At 30.0% G+C, this 15105-nt stretch overlaps 4 protein-coding genes across 4 annotated transcripts in view; 2 read left to right on the top strand and 2 right to left on the bottom strand.

Moving 5' to 3' along the window:
- LOC113396173 (protein PF3D7_1417600-like) overlaps nucleotides 1-15105 on the bottom strand; it is a 580968-nt gene that overhangs the window by 396587 nt on the left and 169276 nt on the right. The gene's annotated exons all lie outside the window — the stretch shown is intronic.
- On the top strand, nucleotides 165-5045 carry LOC113396163 (transmembrane protein 127-like). Its single transcript, XM_026633990.2, has 4 exons — nucleotides 165-379; nucleotides 1068-1313; nucleotides 1669-1968; nucleotides 2621-5045. Exons 1-4 carry the CDS (start codon nucleotides 355-357, stop codon nucleotides 2899-2901), a joined length of 852 nt encoding a protein of 283 aa, XP_026489775.1. The 5' UTR covers nucleotides 165-354; the 3' UTR covers nucleotides 2902-5045.
- LOC113396164 (uncharacterized protein) lies at nucleotides 4531-6342 on the bottom strand. Its single transcript, XM_026633991.2, has 2 exons — nucleotides 6189-6342; nucleotides 4531-6121 (listed from the first exon to the last, which is right to left on the bottom strand). Exons 1-2 carry the CDS (start codon nucleotides 6210-6212, stop codon nucleotides 5411-5413), a joined length of 735 nt encoding a protein of 244 aa, XP_026489776.1. The 5' UTR covers nucleotides 6213-6342; the 3' UTR covers nucleotides 4531-5410.
- LOC113396166 (phosphatidylethanolamine-binding protein 4-like) lies at nucleotides 7089-8259 on the top strand. The gene is made up of 4 exons (XM_026633992.2): nucleotides 7089-7353; nucleotides 7713-7805; nucleotides 7887-7941; nucleotides 8040-8259. The coding sequence occupies exons 1-4, from the start codon at nucleotides 7099-7101 to the stop codon at nucleotides 8231-8233; spliced, it is 597 nt and encodes a 198-aa protein (XP_026489777.2). The 5' UTR covers nucleotides 7089-7098; the 3' UTR covers nucleotides 8234-8259.

Raw genomic sequence — 15105 nt, 5'->3', positions numbered from 1 at the left:
ACTAATGCGTATAAAGGGACGTAGCCTAATTTAAAAAATGAAATAAAAGATACACAAATTAGCAACAAGTGGCGCTACCATAGCAGTTTTAATGCAAGTAAGAAAGAGAGGACCGATAGTTTGAATTTTATTTAAAGCAACCAATCATGTGATGTTAATATTTTTTTTCTATCTGTCTGTCAAATGTAAAGTAAAATACGACAATGACAAGAGACAAGAGTAGGCAGTTTTAGTAGATAATTTAATTCGCAAAACATTATTTTGTGCTAATTGTTTATCTTTCTTGTGTTTGTAAGTGCTGCGATTGATTTCCCAAGTTCTGTTTGAGTTTTTTCCGATGGTTTTTAAATCACGATGAGCTGCATTACTTGGATCCGAGGTATATCGTCCAATGATTAAATAAGTAATTGTTTTAATGGAATTAAATACGTGTTTTGTAAAATAATACGTAGCCATCATCATTTTTGAACCAAGATGAATATCTTTAAAAAATAGTAATACAGGGAAGTAATTGACCCAAATGATTTTGTTTTGTTGGATCAATGAAAGGTATTCCAAGATAATAAAATATAATGCCGATGTTTCCTTTTGTTCTTATATAAACTTTAATTAATGAATTACATTATTAGTACCAGGAATGAATACCAATGAAACTTCGTATAGTCAACAAAACAATTTACGGATTACCTCCTCATTAAAAAAATCGCCCCCCTCGAAGATCCGTGAAGTTTCTACTATTTATAAGTTGGCATCACCACAGATTCATATTCCTAACTAACAAACTATTAACGTTTTACGACTAATTAGCTATTTTGAAGTATTTAGTTAGAAGAATTTGTATACTGTAGTAGTTGTAGTAGTTGTAGATATATTTTTAATAACTCAAAGTTAATAACTTTTTAGTGACTTTTCTCTTCAATGATTACAAATGTTGTTCTCGGTATGAAAAAAAAAATTGTCCTTCAAATAATACAATATGTATATATATACATATATATAAAAAAAGATTCAATGAATGTTTGTGATGTTTCATATTAAAATGATATGTATATTTTATCCATCTTCAGGTCTCAAAATTACATTACCGTTCAAGGATAAGGAATTGAACAAAATAGCAGCAAGTTTCAATGTTCTAACATTCTTGTTGACTTGCGCTGCACTTGTTCAACCCAGTTGGTTTAAAATTAAGGGATTGCACTGTACCCAAAGCCTTTCACTGACACAGTTCTTCACTTTCGATGAAGATGATGATGACAACAATCAAATAGCTATACAGACAGAATTTGATCCTGTAAATAGATCAGATTTTAATGGTATGTATAGTCTTACTATCATTGGACTCAGCCTACTTCAAGAATTAATGTAAAGATCTTTAGAGAGTAGTATTTGTAGCCCATTATACCACCCTGCTCCAATATGGGCTTGTATACACATACACCTGTGCTAGATTTTCATCTGATGTAGGATTTCTCATGTTTTCCTTCATTGCCAACCATAAGATTAATTATAAGCACTTAAAAGTTTAATGGTGCTTCTCTGGGCTTAAATGTAGTAAATATTGCAATAAATTAACCTGTGACATTTTGTTTAAACAACATTAAACTGGAATTGAAATTTATTCAAACATAAAATAATTATTATTGATTAAATTTTTATCTGTGTTTTCAGGTCTTCCACCATGTACAACACCGGAAATTATATTGCTCATGAGAATTTTAATATTACTCTGTTTTATGGTGCTATTGTGTTCATGCATTGGTGTTCTGATTAATCTTATTAGTTTGAACAGTAAAGCAATAAAAATGCTACGAAGGAATGCCGTCCCCAGTATCATGTGTGTTTTTTGGGTCATCGCTATAGTCGGAGTTTGCTATTATACAACTGTTGTGTTAGGTAACACAAACAATAGTGATCCTAATACAATACAAGTTGATTATGAATATGGATTCTACACAATAACAGGAGCAGGTTTGTAGTGTCTTGTGAATTTGTACAATTTCTTTTAAACTGTCAAATAGCATTTACCATTTGAATTTATAAAAATTAGTTGTCAATTATTCTCAATAACGAAAAAAAGTTATTCTTAAGTTTTAGATAGTAACAAATGGATGTTCAATTAATTGCAATATTAACTTGATAGAAAAATTATTTGAAAAAGATTATTATATAGATTTTTACTTATCAATAATACTTTTTTCTTAAATTTTTTATTCAAATTGTTTGTGTAATTAATACCTATTTATAATGTTAGTTCTATTTTATTCAATGTTATAAAATATTGCATGTAAAATGTGAGTATACTACCTAGTACCTACTCTTCCCAGTCTTTCCAATTAATATTTTGATCACATATTAGGCTCTCATACTCATTATGATTAATGCATATTTATAAATACATAATGATATTTGAGTCTGCTGGATTGTTGCAGCTCACTTTCATATTTATTGATTTTGATATTCAAAATCATGCTTGTCTACAAAAATAGGGTATACCCTAAATAATTTGAGTATTATTGTGTTGGAAAATGTAGAGCAACAATTTGGAATAAAGATTCCTCTATGTATAATCTTTATGTAATATGACTATTATAATACTAATTAGTAAAAAATATAATTACAGGTGCTTTAGCTCTCCTAGCATCAGCTGCGAATCTATGGGGTGCACCATTATCAAACGATGAAGACTTGCAAAGACGAAATCTTATGGAAGATTGGGATGGATATGAAGCCCACAGTGTAGGTCCAACACCAGCAGTGCCTACTCTACCTCCTTACACACCAAGCCCAAACTATGTCTCGACTGCACATCCAACATTTGCACCACCAGTGCTCGGCACTCAACAATACTTTCCTTTTGATGATCTCTCTATCTTACCACCGCCCCCTCCATACACACCCTAGAATAAGTTATACAACTTTTACCAAATATCTAGATTCGACTCGAATATGACTATTTATATTCTCTATTCATGTAACATTTATATTTGCATTAGTGGTTTTGATTGTTGAATTTTGGGTTCTATCAATATCTGGTGAGGAAACAAGTTTGCAAAGCAGTCTGAAGGCTTCCTCAGCTTTGAGTTCCCTCATAAAGAAGAAGTAACTCTTTAACTCTGCAATTATTTTCAGTCTTCGTTTAAACAGTTAAACTTGCTTCTATCGAAGTAGATACTGTTACAATTAGCTTATTATAAAAAGACAGAAGTTTAGAGTCAACATTTTTAATAGTAGTATATTTCACCAGAATATACTACTATGGAAAACATTCTAGCCAAATAGTCTGCCCATTATGGATATTCAACAAACTAACCGAATACTCGGCCTACCACTAGTTTTTAATACAGATATACACAAAATACTCCAAACTATTAGAATATTTGTTTGTAGAATTAAAAAAAGTTCATGTAAAATCGACAACTAATATGAAGAAAAACAATTTTGACATTTACAATCCTGGCTTACAATCAGATTTTCTTTAGAAATGTGTGTTTAAAATATCAAAAGCTCTGATTATGACCCCAACCAGTAAGTAATATTTAAATATGATTGTAATAAAACTGAATTAATTTTAGTTATGCTTCAAAAGAACAAAACTTCAGTTGAATAAATAAAAGTGCTATAAATATTTTTCAAATGATAAAAAAGGCTCACAAAGATAATTATTTTTATATAAAAATCACAATGTTTTATTATATCTTGAATAGAAACAGTTTTATTACGAAAATCATAGAGCAAAGATATTACTAAACTTGACTTAAACTGCAATAATACCAGTCTGAATAAAATATATGTATATGAAGGTTGATATTGTAAAGAAACTTTTAGTAGTTAAATGTAGTTAGTAGCCTAAAAATAATGTGATAAACGTTTAAGATGAATCTCAACCAAATGCATTAACTTACAATTACATTACATATTTCATTCCAGCTATAACCATTTAAATTGAATAGCGAAAGATAAAAACTTGATTTATATAAAACCTTATTTTAAAAATTTAGTCTAATGGTAAAGATATGTTAAGAATATATGGAACATTTTTAAATAATAATATTTACATTTTATTTTCTATATGTGGTTGTGAGTTATACATAATATTGTGCATTTTGGAATGTGATTTGCCATTATAGTGCCTAATTTCATCATATTCTGAAATATTTTAAATTAATAAAAATTTCTCTTAAGTGTTCATGAAAGTCTAAAGTATAGTATTATTATGCTATTTATAAATATATAATTTTTAGTGATGATGATTTGAATAAAAAGGCTTCAGAATATTTCATCTTTAAAAAAAAATTATGTATATGATTGTAGATATAATATTCTCTATATAGATGCATAATTTTTAAACATCTCCAATATGAAGCCTTCTTGTCAATAGAATCGTAACGAAAATTAAATATTCTAGTGTTTAAAGATTATTCTTATTGTATAATGGATTCCTGTAAGTATTTGATTATGCGTCATATTGCTTGGAATTGAATGGATTAGGATTTACTTGCTAATTTCTAAATAGCAAAATTACGAAACATGTTTAAATATGCCTTAGATTAATTACTAAAAAACTTGTAAGTAGAAGTTATTTTTAATAACAAACTTCACTGATGTTATTTGTGATAGACAAGTTATGAAGACCAAAACCATAGAGATGTTATTAAGTAGGATATTCAATTTAAAAGTAAACTCTTACATAAATAAATAGGAAAACGTTTTGAAATATTTAGTTGCATATTTATATTTTTAACATTGGCTGAGTTACAAAAATTTCAAATTCTAGCTATTTTAAAGTATTTTCTATAAATACTTAGCGCAGATTAAAACTCTATAATTGATATTTTTTTTAATATTCTTTATCAAACGCTGTATTTTTCATGTTACCAAAAACTATAAAATGTTAATAGGTAGGTATTGTTTGTTAAAGTATAAATTTAGAGACATAAGAATAGTTATTCCTAGTAGACATACTGGGAAATTTATTTTTACATTTAAAATAAGAGTAACATTTTATTTTTGTGTAAGACTAATATGCAATACATATCTACTAAAAATATATTGTATTTTATTTCATGACAAAATTTGATTCAATTAGATAACACAACAATAATTAGACAGATAACAAAGAGTATACAATGAACTTAATTACTTAGTAAATTTTTTATTTTTTGAAATATCAATTTGACAATGGTGTAAGGGCCACTTTCTGACCCCTAGGGCTATTGTTGTCCCACTCCTAAGCTTTAATCTTAATTGAAGGGGTAAATAGGAATGTTAGCCTTATAATGGGACATTGCTCTATATTCTTTTAAAAACATTTTTGGGTTATCAAAAATCAATTATTTACATTTAAAAACTATATAATTTTACTAAAAATATTTATACACACACAGTATTAATATATAATATTTAGAATAAATCATTCAAAAAGATTTATATGATATGGTTTTCCCATTGAAGGAGTTTGTTCTCTGGAACTGTCTTTACCATAACCATCAGAAAGCAAACTTAGTGCAGAAAAGTCATTTCTCTCTAATGACTCATCCTGAGATTGTATATTCAGATATTTGACCCGTTCCTTTTCTAAATAATTAACTCTTTCCTTCAGGGTTATATTGTCATCTTTGATCACTTCTACTTTGAGCAAAAGTTGCTCTATCATCGTCTGTAGATTCTGATTATGACTTTGAACTTCCTCCACAATCATTTGCTGTGATTTTTCTGTTACATTGCCATCTGTCACATCAACTGAGTCTTTTTCATTAGATCCTTTACATTTATCAGATAAAATACATAATAAATTATCAGATTCATTAACAGCCTTATATATTGCAACTTGTAATGTTGAAATATCATTACCATTAAGGTTAAATTGAGGATCTTTGCTGAAATGTTTTATATTATCGAGAGCTTTTTTTACCCTCACATATTGTTCTTTTTTGTTTTTGATTAAATCCTTTTGTTTGAGATGATAATTATGTTGCAGAGTTATTGATTCTAAAGCAACTGATGAATTTGTTGACTTTAAAGCGTCGAGAAGTAATTCTGCCGCATTATGATGACATTGTATCGCTTCATCGTATCTGTTGTTTTTTAAATGCGCCTCAGCTCGTCTGTGCTGCTGATGAGCCTGAAAACGAACCGTTTTGGAATCACATTTGATAATTATTAAAAAAAAACATATTTTAATAACATACCAAGTTTAAAGGATGAAATTCCATTATAATTTTAAGTTGCGGTTTAAGAGTCAAGATTGATTTGTTTATTTTACTAAGAAAACTTTGTTTTTATTTAATTGCACTAGAAATTTATAGTAGAAGACATACGTCACACTGACATTAGGAAATGACAGTGACAAGTGACAATTCATAATTTCTTTAATCTTCACTCACAATTTGGATAAGGAGTAGTATCTTTGGTATAAAAAATGTCTCTCAAAATTTATGAAATATAAATGGTCCTGCTAGAGCTAAAAGGTAAAGTTAAACGGAATTAGGGAATGAAAGCAATAAATCCAATAATGCTATTCTTTAAATTGTTCTGGTAAACAAATTTATAAATCCCAATGAATGATCGCATTAATATTAATTTCAATCTATCGCATACAATTGGGTGAAAATTTTGTCCGATGAAAATTCATAAAAGATACTTCTTTCATCTACACTCCATTATAAGTCATACTTAAAGTTAGGTACATAAAAACAAAAATATGGAAGGTACACATGTAAACAGGACACTGTATGTACAATGGTGGTGAATTTTTTAAATATTCTATTGAATATTATATTATATTACATTCTACAAAATATTAGTTAGTACAAAATGATTAAACCTAAACCTAGTTTTATTGTTTGTCGCTCAACTTATTGAGTTACAGTTCCCTATTTATTAACTGTACTAAAGAAAGAAAAAAAAAGTATGAAAAAGAGTTGATTTTTAAGCTAAAAATATGTATGCTAATACGCCGAATGAAATGAAAATAAAAAAATGTTTATCGCCTGAAGTAATTGCCGTAATTAGTGGCGTAACAATGAAATGAAACAAATTTGTTTTATAAACGCATTACGTAGAATTTATTGGCTGCTATTTCAGTTTAATTGTATTATTATGGGTAACCAGTCTGCTGTGTTATCAATGATTTGGAAACTAATATCATTATTAATTTTTATAGCGGTTTGCAGTGCTTCCCAGCAATGTGCAACAGTGGACATAAAAAGCCTATTAGAAGGATGCGATCGTTTGTTAGGCCTGAATATAACAAGTGTTGGAGGCACTATGGTTAACGATCACAACTGCGATGTGCTGTTACCTAAACAAGTTTTTATTGAAGAGCCCCTTTTCCAGTACATATTGGCGGATTCGGTTTGTAATAATATAAAACCATATTTTTAAAAATATTGTGACTAGCAAAGAGAATATGGTTCCTGCTTTATTCTGAGTTTGATCTATACTAAGATACACTATGGTCAGCAAAGCCACTACTTTATGTAGTAGATCGTCAGGCACAAGTTATCATCAGATGGGCCATTAGCCGGCCCGTGTGACTAAAGCATAAAAAATATCCTGAGAAATGTAGTTTATTGATGCTGCTTTTAAGAATATTATTCACTTTAAATTATATAAATAACGTATCTACAAATACCTACCAACGTTCATCAATCAAAAGCTTCATTTTACATACAATGTTAAAAAAAGTGCTTAAAATTAGTTTTTCTTTCTAGAAAAAGTTTTATACTATTGTTATGGTTGACCCAGATGCTCCACCTCAATTGGAAGGAGAATTTTATTTGCACATGATAAAATCAAATATTCCAGTAAGTATTTTCTAATCGTCGAATAATTTTTCTTTTATTTTTCTCAAAAGTTCATTATTTATCATTTTTTATTTTTTCAAGGGTCTTGCATTAAAAGCTAAGGAGACAGTTAAAACCGTCGGTATTGATTATAGGGGTAAAGATACTTTAAGATATTATTAATTGACAATTGGTCCTCTAAGAAAATACAATCGTATTAATTTATTGTATTTATTTGTCTTCCTAAAATATCAGGTTATAAGCCGCCAACGCCACCTCGCGGGTCAGGTGCACATCGCTATATGAACTTGTTGTACGAACAAGAGGACGGAAATAATTTTTTACCTAACGTTCCTTCATCTCGTGGCCGTTTCCATCTTGCCAACTGGCTTCGAGGAAAAAACCTTTGCGGCCCAGTCGCAGCTACACAGTTCCGAGTACAATACTAGATGGCGTTAGCTGTCTCAAATTGAATCGGACAAGATACATAATATTAAATGATTGTGATACTTATATAAATATATTAATACCTTGTTTGTGTAAAGTTAAATAAATTTAATTCTTTTAGCATGTTCTACTCTATGATCATTAATCGTAGTTAAGTGGGACAGATATTTCAAATAAGACGAGTTACAATATTATTCTCATTTACTTAATGAAATTAATTATCAAACTAATCTAATAATCTTTAATTTACAAAGATTGACAAAGTAAATATAACAAAATAGACTAAAGTCATGAAGTCTTTGATCTTTCACCTTGTTGGATTCTCTCAATATTCTCCGTTTAATGGCAGAGACCACTTAACAAGCTGAAGTGGCTTATCTCCTCCACTTTTGAGCGACATCAAAATTGAAATGTACCTATCTAGAAAATAAATCAAACATTATTATTTATTATATTTAAAGCAGAACACAAAGTGACTGAAAACTAAATCAATAGTAACTGAAACTAATTAAGTAATAATTAATAGATAAGGTCGAGACCGGCGCCAGCGCTTAATTTCGACAAGGCAGTCAAACTAAGTTGAAAAATAAAGGCTGCACGATTGCGTAGGCTGCGCACGCGACACTTCCCTCTCACCTTCTGCCCACGCGCAACTGCGTCTAATTTATATAAACAAATTATTATCCCATCTCACACTAACTACTGGTTTATAACCCTTTATCTAAGAAGGCGACTGGCGTTTGACCTGAACATATTACTGATTTGTTTGTATATCAATCCTATTTTCTTATTAAAAAAAAAATTCAAAAAATATAGTTTAATAAAAAATAATGTTATATACAAAAATAGGCATATGCGACATGAATTATTAACATTTTATATATTAGGTATTCATATTATTTCTTTATGAATTATTATACTGCATATCACGCCAAGTTTGGTAGAAACTGCATTCCTAATTTTGACAAAGGATTACAGAAATAAAGTGAGCGTCACCAGATACATCTTTAAATTTTTCGCTTATCTTGGGTGGTCCCGGTAATTTTATTGTGGCAGTGAAAAATTTCATACTTGGAAAAAGGGTGTTCAAAACAAATTAATAATTGATTTCGTATGACTGGAGAGAACGAAGTGGACTTTTTATCTTATTTAATAAAATATGTTCAATGTAGTTCAAAAGGTAATAAAAAACAAGGTGATTGACTTATAATATAATATCTTGTGCAATTTTTTTCAATAGGTCTCTTTAATCACTAGTGGATATAACCTAAAGCCTATTCCAATTGAAAAAGTTTATACCTGATAAACAAATCTTAGTTCTGCACTACAAACATTTCTTCATTAAGATATCTTACATTATGATAAATCACTTTTCCACTTAACTACTTATATCCACTTAAATTTAACTTCCTAAGTTCCGACACCAACTTCACCGACGTTCAAAACGCCATTTTTTCGTAAATCCATTACGAACATCATAGATTACTGAAGCTCTCGATCAACGACACCGTGTCAATTTGACGTCAAACGTAGTTTATTTGGCTTACGTACTCTTGTCCAGCCACATAAGCTCAACACTAGTTAAATCCGAGCCGAGATGGCCCAGTGGTTAGAACGCGTGCATCTTAACCGATGATTTCGGGTTCAAACCCAGACAGGCACCACTGAATTTTCATGTGCTTAATTTGTGTTTATAATTCATCTCGTGCTCGCCAGTGAAGGAAAACATCGTGAGGAAACCTGCATGTGTCTAATTTCAACGAAATTCTGCCACATGTGTATTCCACCAACCCGCATTGGAGCAGCGTGGTGGAATATGCTCCATTCCTTCTCCTCAAAGGGAGAGGAGGCCTTAGCCCAGCAGTGGGAAATTTACAGGCTGTTTATGTTTATGTTTATGTATGTACTAGTTAAATCCAAGCTATAAGAATAATTATTTGAATAACTCAAAAACCAATACAAAGTAGGATATTTGTCGAGCGACGCACTATTATTGCTTTCTCATCATTGTAGTTAGGTAAGCGTTTCAGTTTGCGAGGCACAGCAAAACACCTACATGTAGTAACTACAAACTAGGTTAGAGTTCAAACAGAAAGTATGTTATGTAACATTTAAAACAAAAAAATAAACGTGTATATAACTGTATAATTTGTTTGTATTGTGTTGTTGATACTTACTTAAGGTACGACTTAAGGTTATTATATATTGAAATTGAATTACTAACTTATTGTTTTTATTTTAAACAAACAATAATTGCAAAAATAACGTCTTCGTGTTTTTGTATTTACACGTATATCAAACGACTCATGTTTGGAAACATCAGCACTATGATCGAAAAAATATATTCGCCTCATTTCAGCAATTATTTTTATTACGATAGTTTGCATACAAATGCAAAATAAGAATTACTAGTTTAAAAAAATTGGCAACTGTTTTTTATTGTACTAATTGTTAAAGCGGTGACTAAATATTTTGTTGTTTAAACAGAATTACCTACTCGATACTATTTCATGTCATTATCGATATCGAGGTCCAGCTACAACACTTTTTTCAAACGTTTCTTGTTTATCCACCTTCGCTCACGCGTGTCAACTTAGATGAGTTTGTTTCTGTTATCACCGAGATGAGTTTTAATGAATAATAACAATGATAGATTAATTATACTTAAAAAAAAACACTACTTCTAAAATCATCCCGTAATCAATTAAATAAAACTAACAAAATGTTTTGATCAAGTTATCATTACTGAACTATGTTTGCGTGCACTCAAATAAAAAATGTATTATGTAATGAAAAGTATTTCGATTATAATATTATATAAATCTGCAATTAATTCAACATTTTCCATACCGATTCCAGAAAATAATCGTTTCGATGACAGTCACAGCAAATTTTATTTTAATTGTCATTACTCATAATATCTCATGTTTGGCGACGTAGGAAAAGATCGTGAAGAAACTTGCACAACCTGCATTGCAGCATCGTGGTGGAACACCAAATGGACCTTAGCCCAGCAGTAAGACACAGCACAACAACAAGCTGTTAATTTAAATCATCGTCGACGATTAAATATCTACATATATAATACATAAACAAGGCAATCTTTGGTACAAAAAGCTATTTTATATACATACGTACCTATATATTATCATTCGTATTGTCTAAATATTATTAATAGTCCACATCTGATAAGGGTTTTAGAAGACTTGAGGACTTCCGAGAAAAAGATTTCATTGACTACTACTAGTTTATATAAGTATATCTCTTAATATAGCCGGACAGAAAAAATCTTTATTTTTATTGTTTATTCCTCCATAAATTCCACATTTTTCCACTTGCATATTATTTAAATAAACAATTCGGTTCAATAATAAGCGATGATGATTAATTTCTATTAATGAACAACATAATGTTCTCAGAATGAGGAGTCTCATTCAAACGTGATTAATTCCGGTTAACCACATTTGATAAAGATATAAACAGTAATGACAGTTATTTGAATGTTATTCTTTAAATATATTATAAAATACTTCAATTTACTTATTTATGATTCAATGTTTATTATTATTATTTCACATAGAAATGTTTAAATCCTTATTCGTATTATTTTAGATATTAATTGTAAGCGAATTGGCAGGACAAGGTATTGAAAATTGTGTCTTATTGTATTTTAAAAAGAAATAAAACGTAATTAGTATAATAAACGTAAAGAACAAAAGAAAATCACAGCAGCGCATCCAGCAAATCCAGCACATTTTAATCTCAAATTGTATTAGATGTAAAACTGGTATACTCAAAATAATGCCTGTCTTATGTAAATTTAGTCAAAGAAAATTTTAATGATTGGTATAGGTAAGATAGTATAGGTTCTTATTAATAAATCATAATTTAAAATTGTGCTATTAGTAAATTTTTATATCTATATAATGACATGATTTTATGTAATATACAATGTAAATAAACATATAGATACTAAAGTCTACGATCGTAGTCGTTAAACGTCGAATTTCATTAATATGTTTAAAAATAAAGGCGAGTCCAAATTCCGTTGGTCAGGTTGGTTCACCGACTTGAATGTTTTTTGTCACAGGAAGCTCGTCTGTCGTAAATTAATCAACGTTCTTCGGAAATTTCTTTTTAGTAATCACACACTTCATACCGAATAGTCTTGAGACAGTCTTGACTGACATTTAAGCTACTTAGATAAGTCACAATTCAGTATATTTTTACAGAAATATTTTTTAAAAGTAATTTTAAAACATTAAGCGCTACCGGTTCGAAATGTAGATTTTATCGATAAGAACCGGCAAAAAACTTAGAAGTTAATCTTTAAAATGCAAAAGAACACATTTTAACACATTATATCAAGCAATAATTCATTCCTCGGATTTTGTTACATGTTCAAATAATCTTAGACGACGATAAATATTCATTATAAGATGTTTTAATAATATTTAGAAATAAACAAAAAAAACACTTATAGCTATATCCCATATAAAGTAAATGTATGCAATTGTTAAAATAGTTTTAATAATCAATTATTTTATACGTAAGATTGATAATTTTCTTACCTACTATTTTGAATTAAATGTAGAATCCAAGAGTGATATCAATTGCCGACTTATGTGTGCGAAGTTACTGCCACAACCGGTTTGGCGTGTGCTATGCTGTCACCGGAAATGCTCTGAACGCGACTGTTAGCACTCGAAAACACCTTAAATATTTAATCAAAACTAGAAGACGTTTCCTGAAGCTAACGGAATCACTTGTTAGTTGATCGTGTTTTGATAAGACCGGTGGTAGAGTTTAACAAATAAGTTAATATCCATGTATAAATAGACTAAGATTCTATTTGTTAACCGACTTACTATTTTTATAGTTCATTAACGATCAATAAAAAATGGCGAATTCATACCTAAATGATAGCCCTAAATTTTCAATTATCCTTATGTTCGATCAGAAACATAACTCTAGTTTAATTTAATTTTCCTTAACGCAGCACCGTATCAGAAACCAAACACAATATATCTCGTCTTACATTTCAAATTATTTCAACATATGTAGTGGAAATAAACTCGAGAAGTACAACTTAGGACAAATATTTCATATTATTTAACATAACATCGTTCCGAAATGCCCACACAAAGGCGATTAAAGGTCGCAGACGATAAGGAATGAAAATTTAGATGTGTGACATTTATATCGCATACTACTTATTTGTAAACATCAGATTTCGATTCACTTCTAAGGTCGACCAAAAGTTGAGGTTTCCTTCCGGCCACCCACGTCCGCCCTCGCGTGCCCTCCCGCCTCCGCACGATCATAATATCAATCACTAAATAAAATAGATACCATTTCCATGATAGTGCCTACCTTTGATATAGAGGTTAATAATTGCACCGCATTTAGTCGTTTATTGCACCCGATAGCGAGTTCTATATTACCTAATAGTCCCCTCAATTTCTTAAATAGCTATTTGAGATACGAATATAGGCTTCTGTTGTAACTAACTGTAATATATTTTCATCGAGCAATCAGGGTAATTTTATTTTCGATTTCATTACGTAATCGTATTACTGAATCGGAATATATAAATAATTATAATTTATTTTTAATGATTCGCTTGACTTGTGAATTCCTAAAGGTCGTATGTTAAAACTGTGTAATTTGGTTTAAGGAGGCTTAATTAATAAAATATTCATATTTAACTTTCTCCTATCTCCGTAGTAACTAGCGTATAACATTACGCCACTGTAAAATTATTAAAATGACGCACAATTAACGTTATGATTGTCAAGGTTTATTAATATTCGCAATAAGGACAATTTTGGAAATAAAGAGAAATCACTTGTTACGACATTAAAGGTATTTTATAATATATTTAAAATCGACACGCTTATATTGAAGTTATCATTGAAATCTTTTTTTTTTTTTGCAAAGTATGTTTATAATCCGTAAATTCATTATTAGCACGATTTGTGTATATCTTCGAATAACATTTTAAAGATCTTTAGATTCTAGAGATCTAAGATTATATTGATATAAGTATATAAATTTGAAATTCGTAAATGATGTTTTAACTAAACATATTTTATGTTGATTATTTATATATGACATGACATCGGAGATTTCCTAATAAAAATATCCTTTAGGATGTTTAATATTATATCGTTGCTGTAAATGTAACTATTTATATAAATAACGATATTGAGTTAATAATAAAAGAGGCCGAGATGGCCCAGTGGTTAGAACGCGTGCATTTTAACCGATGATTACGGGTTCAAGCCCAGGCAGACACCACTGAATTTTCATGTGTTTAATTTGTGTTTATAAATCATCTCGTGCTCGACGGTGAAGGAAAACATCGTGACGAAACCTGCATGTGTCTAATTTCAACGAAATTCTGCCACATGTGTATTCCACCAACCCGCATTGGAGCAGCGTGGTGGAATATGTTCCGAATCTTCTCCTCAAAGGGAGAGGAGGTCTTAGCCCAGCAGTGGGAAATTTACAGGCAGCTAATGCTAATGTAATAAAAAATAATATAAAAATATGATAAAATTAAAGTTACGTACGTTAACCTAACAGCCAGTTATTTCTGTGCTGGACTCGATCACAGCGCTGTCACAATGAGCTTACACTTGTAAAAATATGATTGCATGACTCGAGCGTTAGGTTTATATGAAAAATCAGTAGTAACTTAGCAATTAGACCGGCAATTTTCGGTGTTCGAAATACAGGACTATATACGTTTTATTCATAATACGCATGCTGCAGAATACAAAATACCTAAGCATCTAATGCATTCATACCCAAATGGAGTGCAACTAGTTTCTCAATGGCCAAGAGTCAACATGACTACGTCATTCTTAAA

Source organism: Vanessa tameamea, chromosome 11 (assembly GCF_037043105.1).
Source record: "Vanessa tameamea isolate UH-Manoa-2023 chromosome 11, ilVanTame1 primary haplotype, whole genome shotgun sequence".
In the NCBI taxonomy this organism is placed as follows: Eukaryota; Metazoa; Arthropoda; class Insecta; order Lepidoptera; family Nymphalidae; genus Vanessa; species Vanessa tameamea.
Note: the sequence above shows the minus strand (reverse complement) of the source record. Positions and strands in the feature narration are given on the sequence as shown.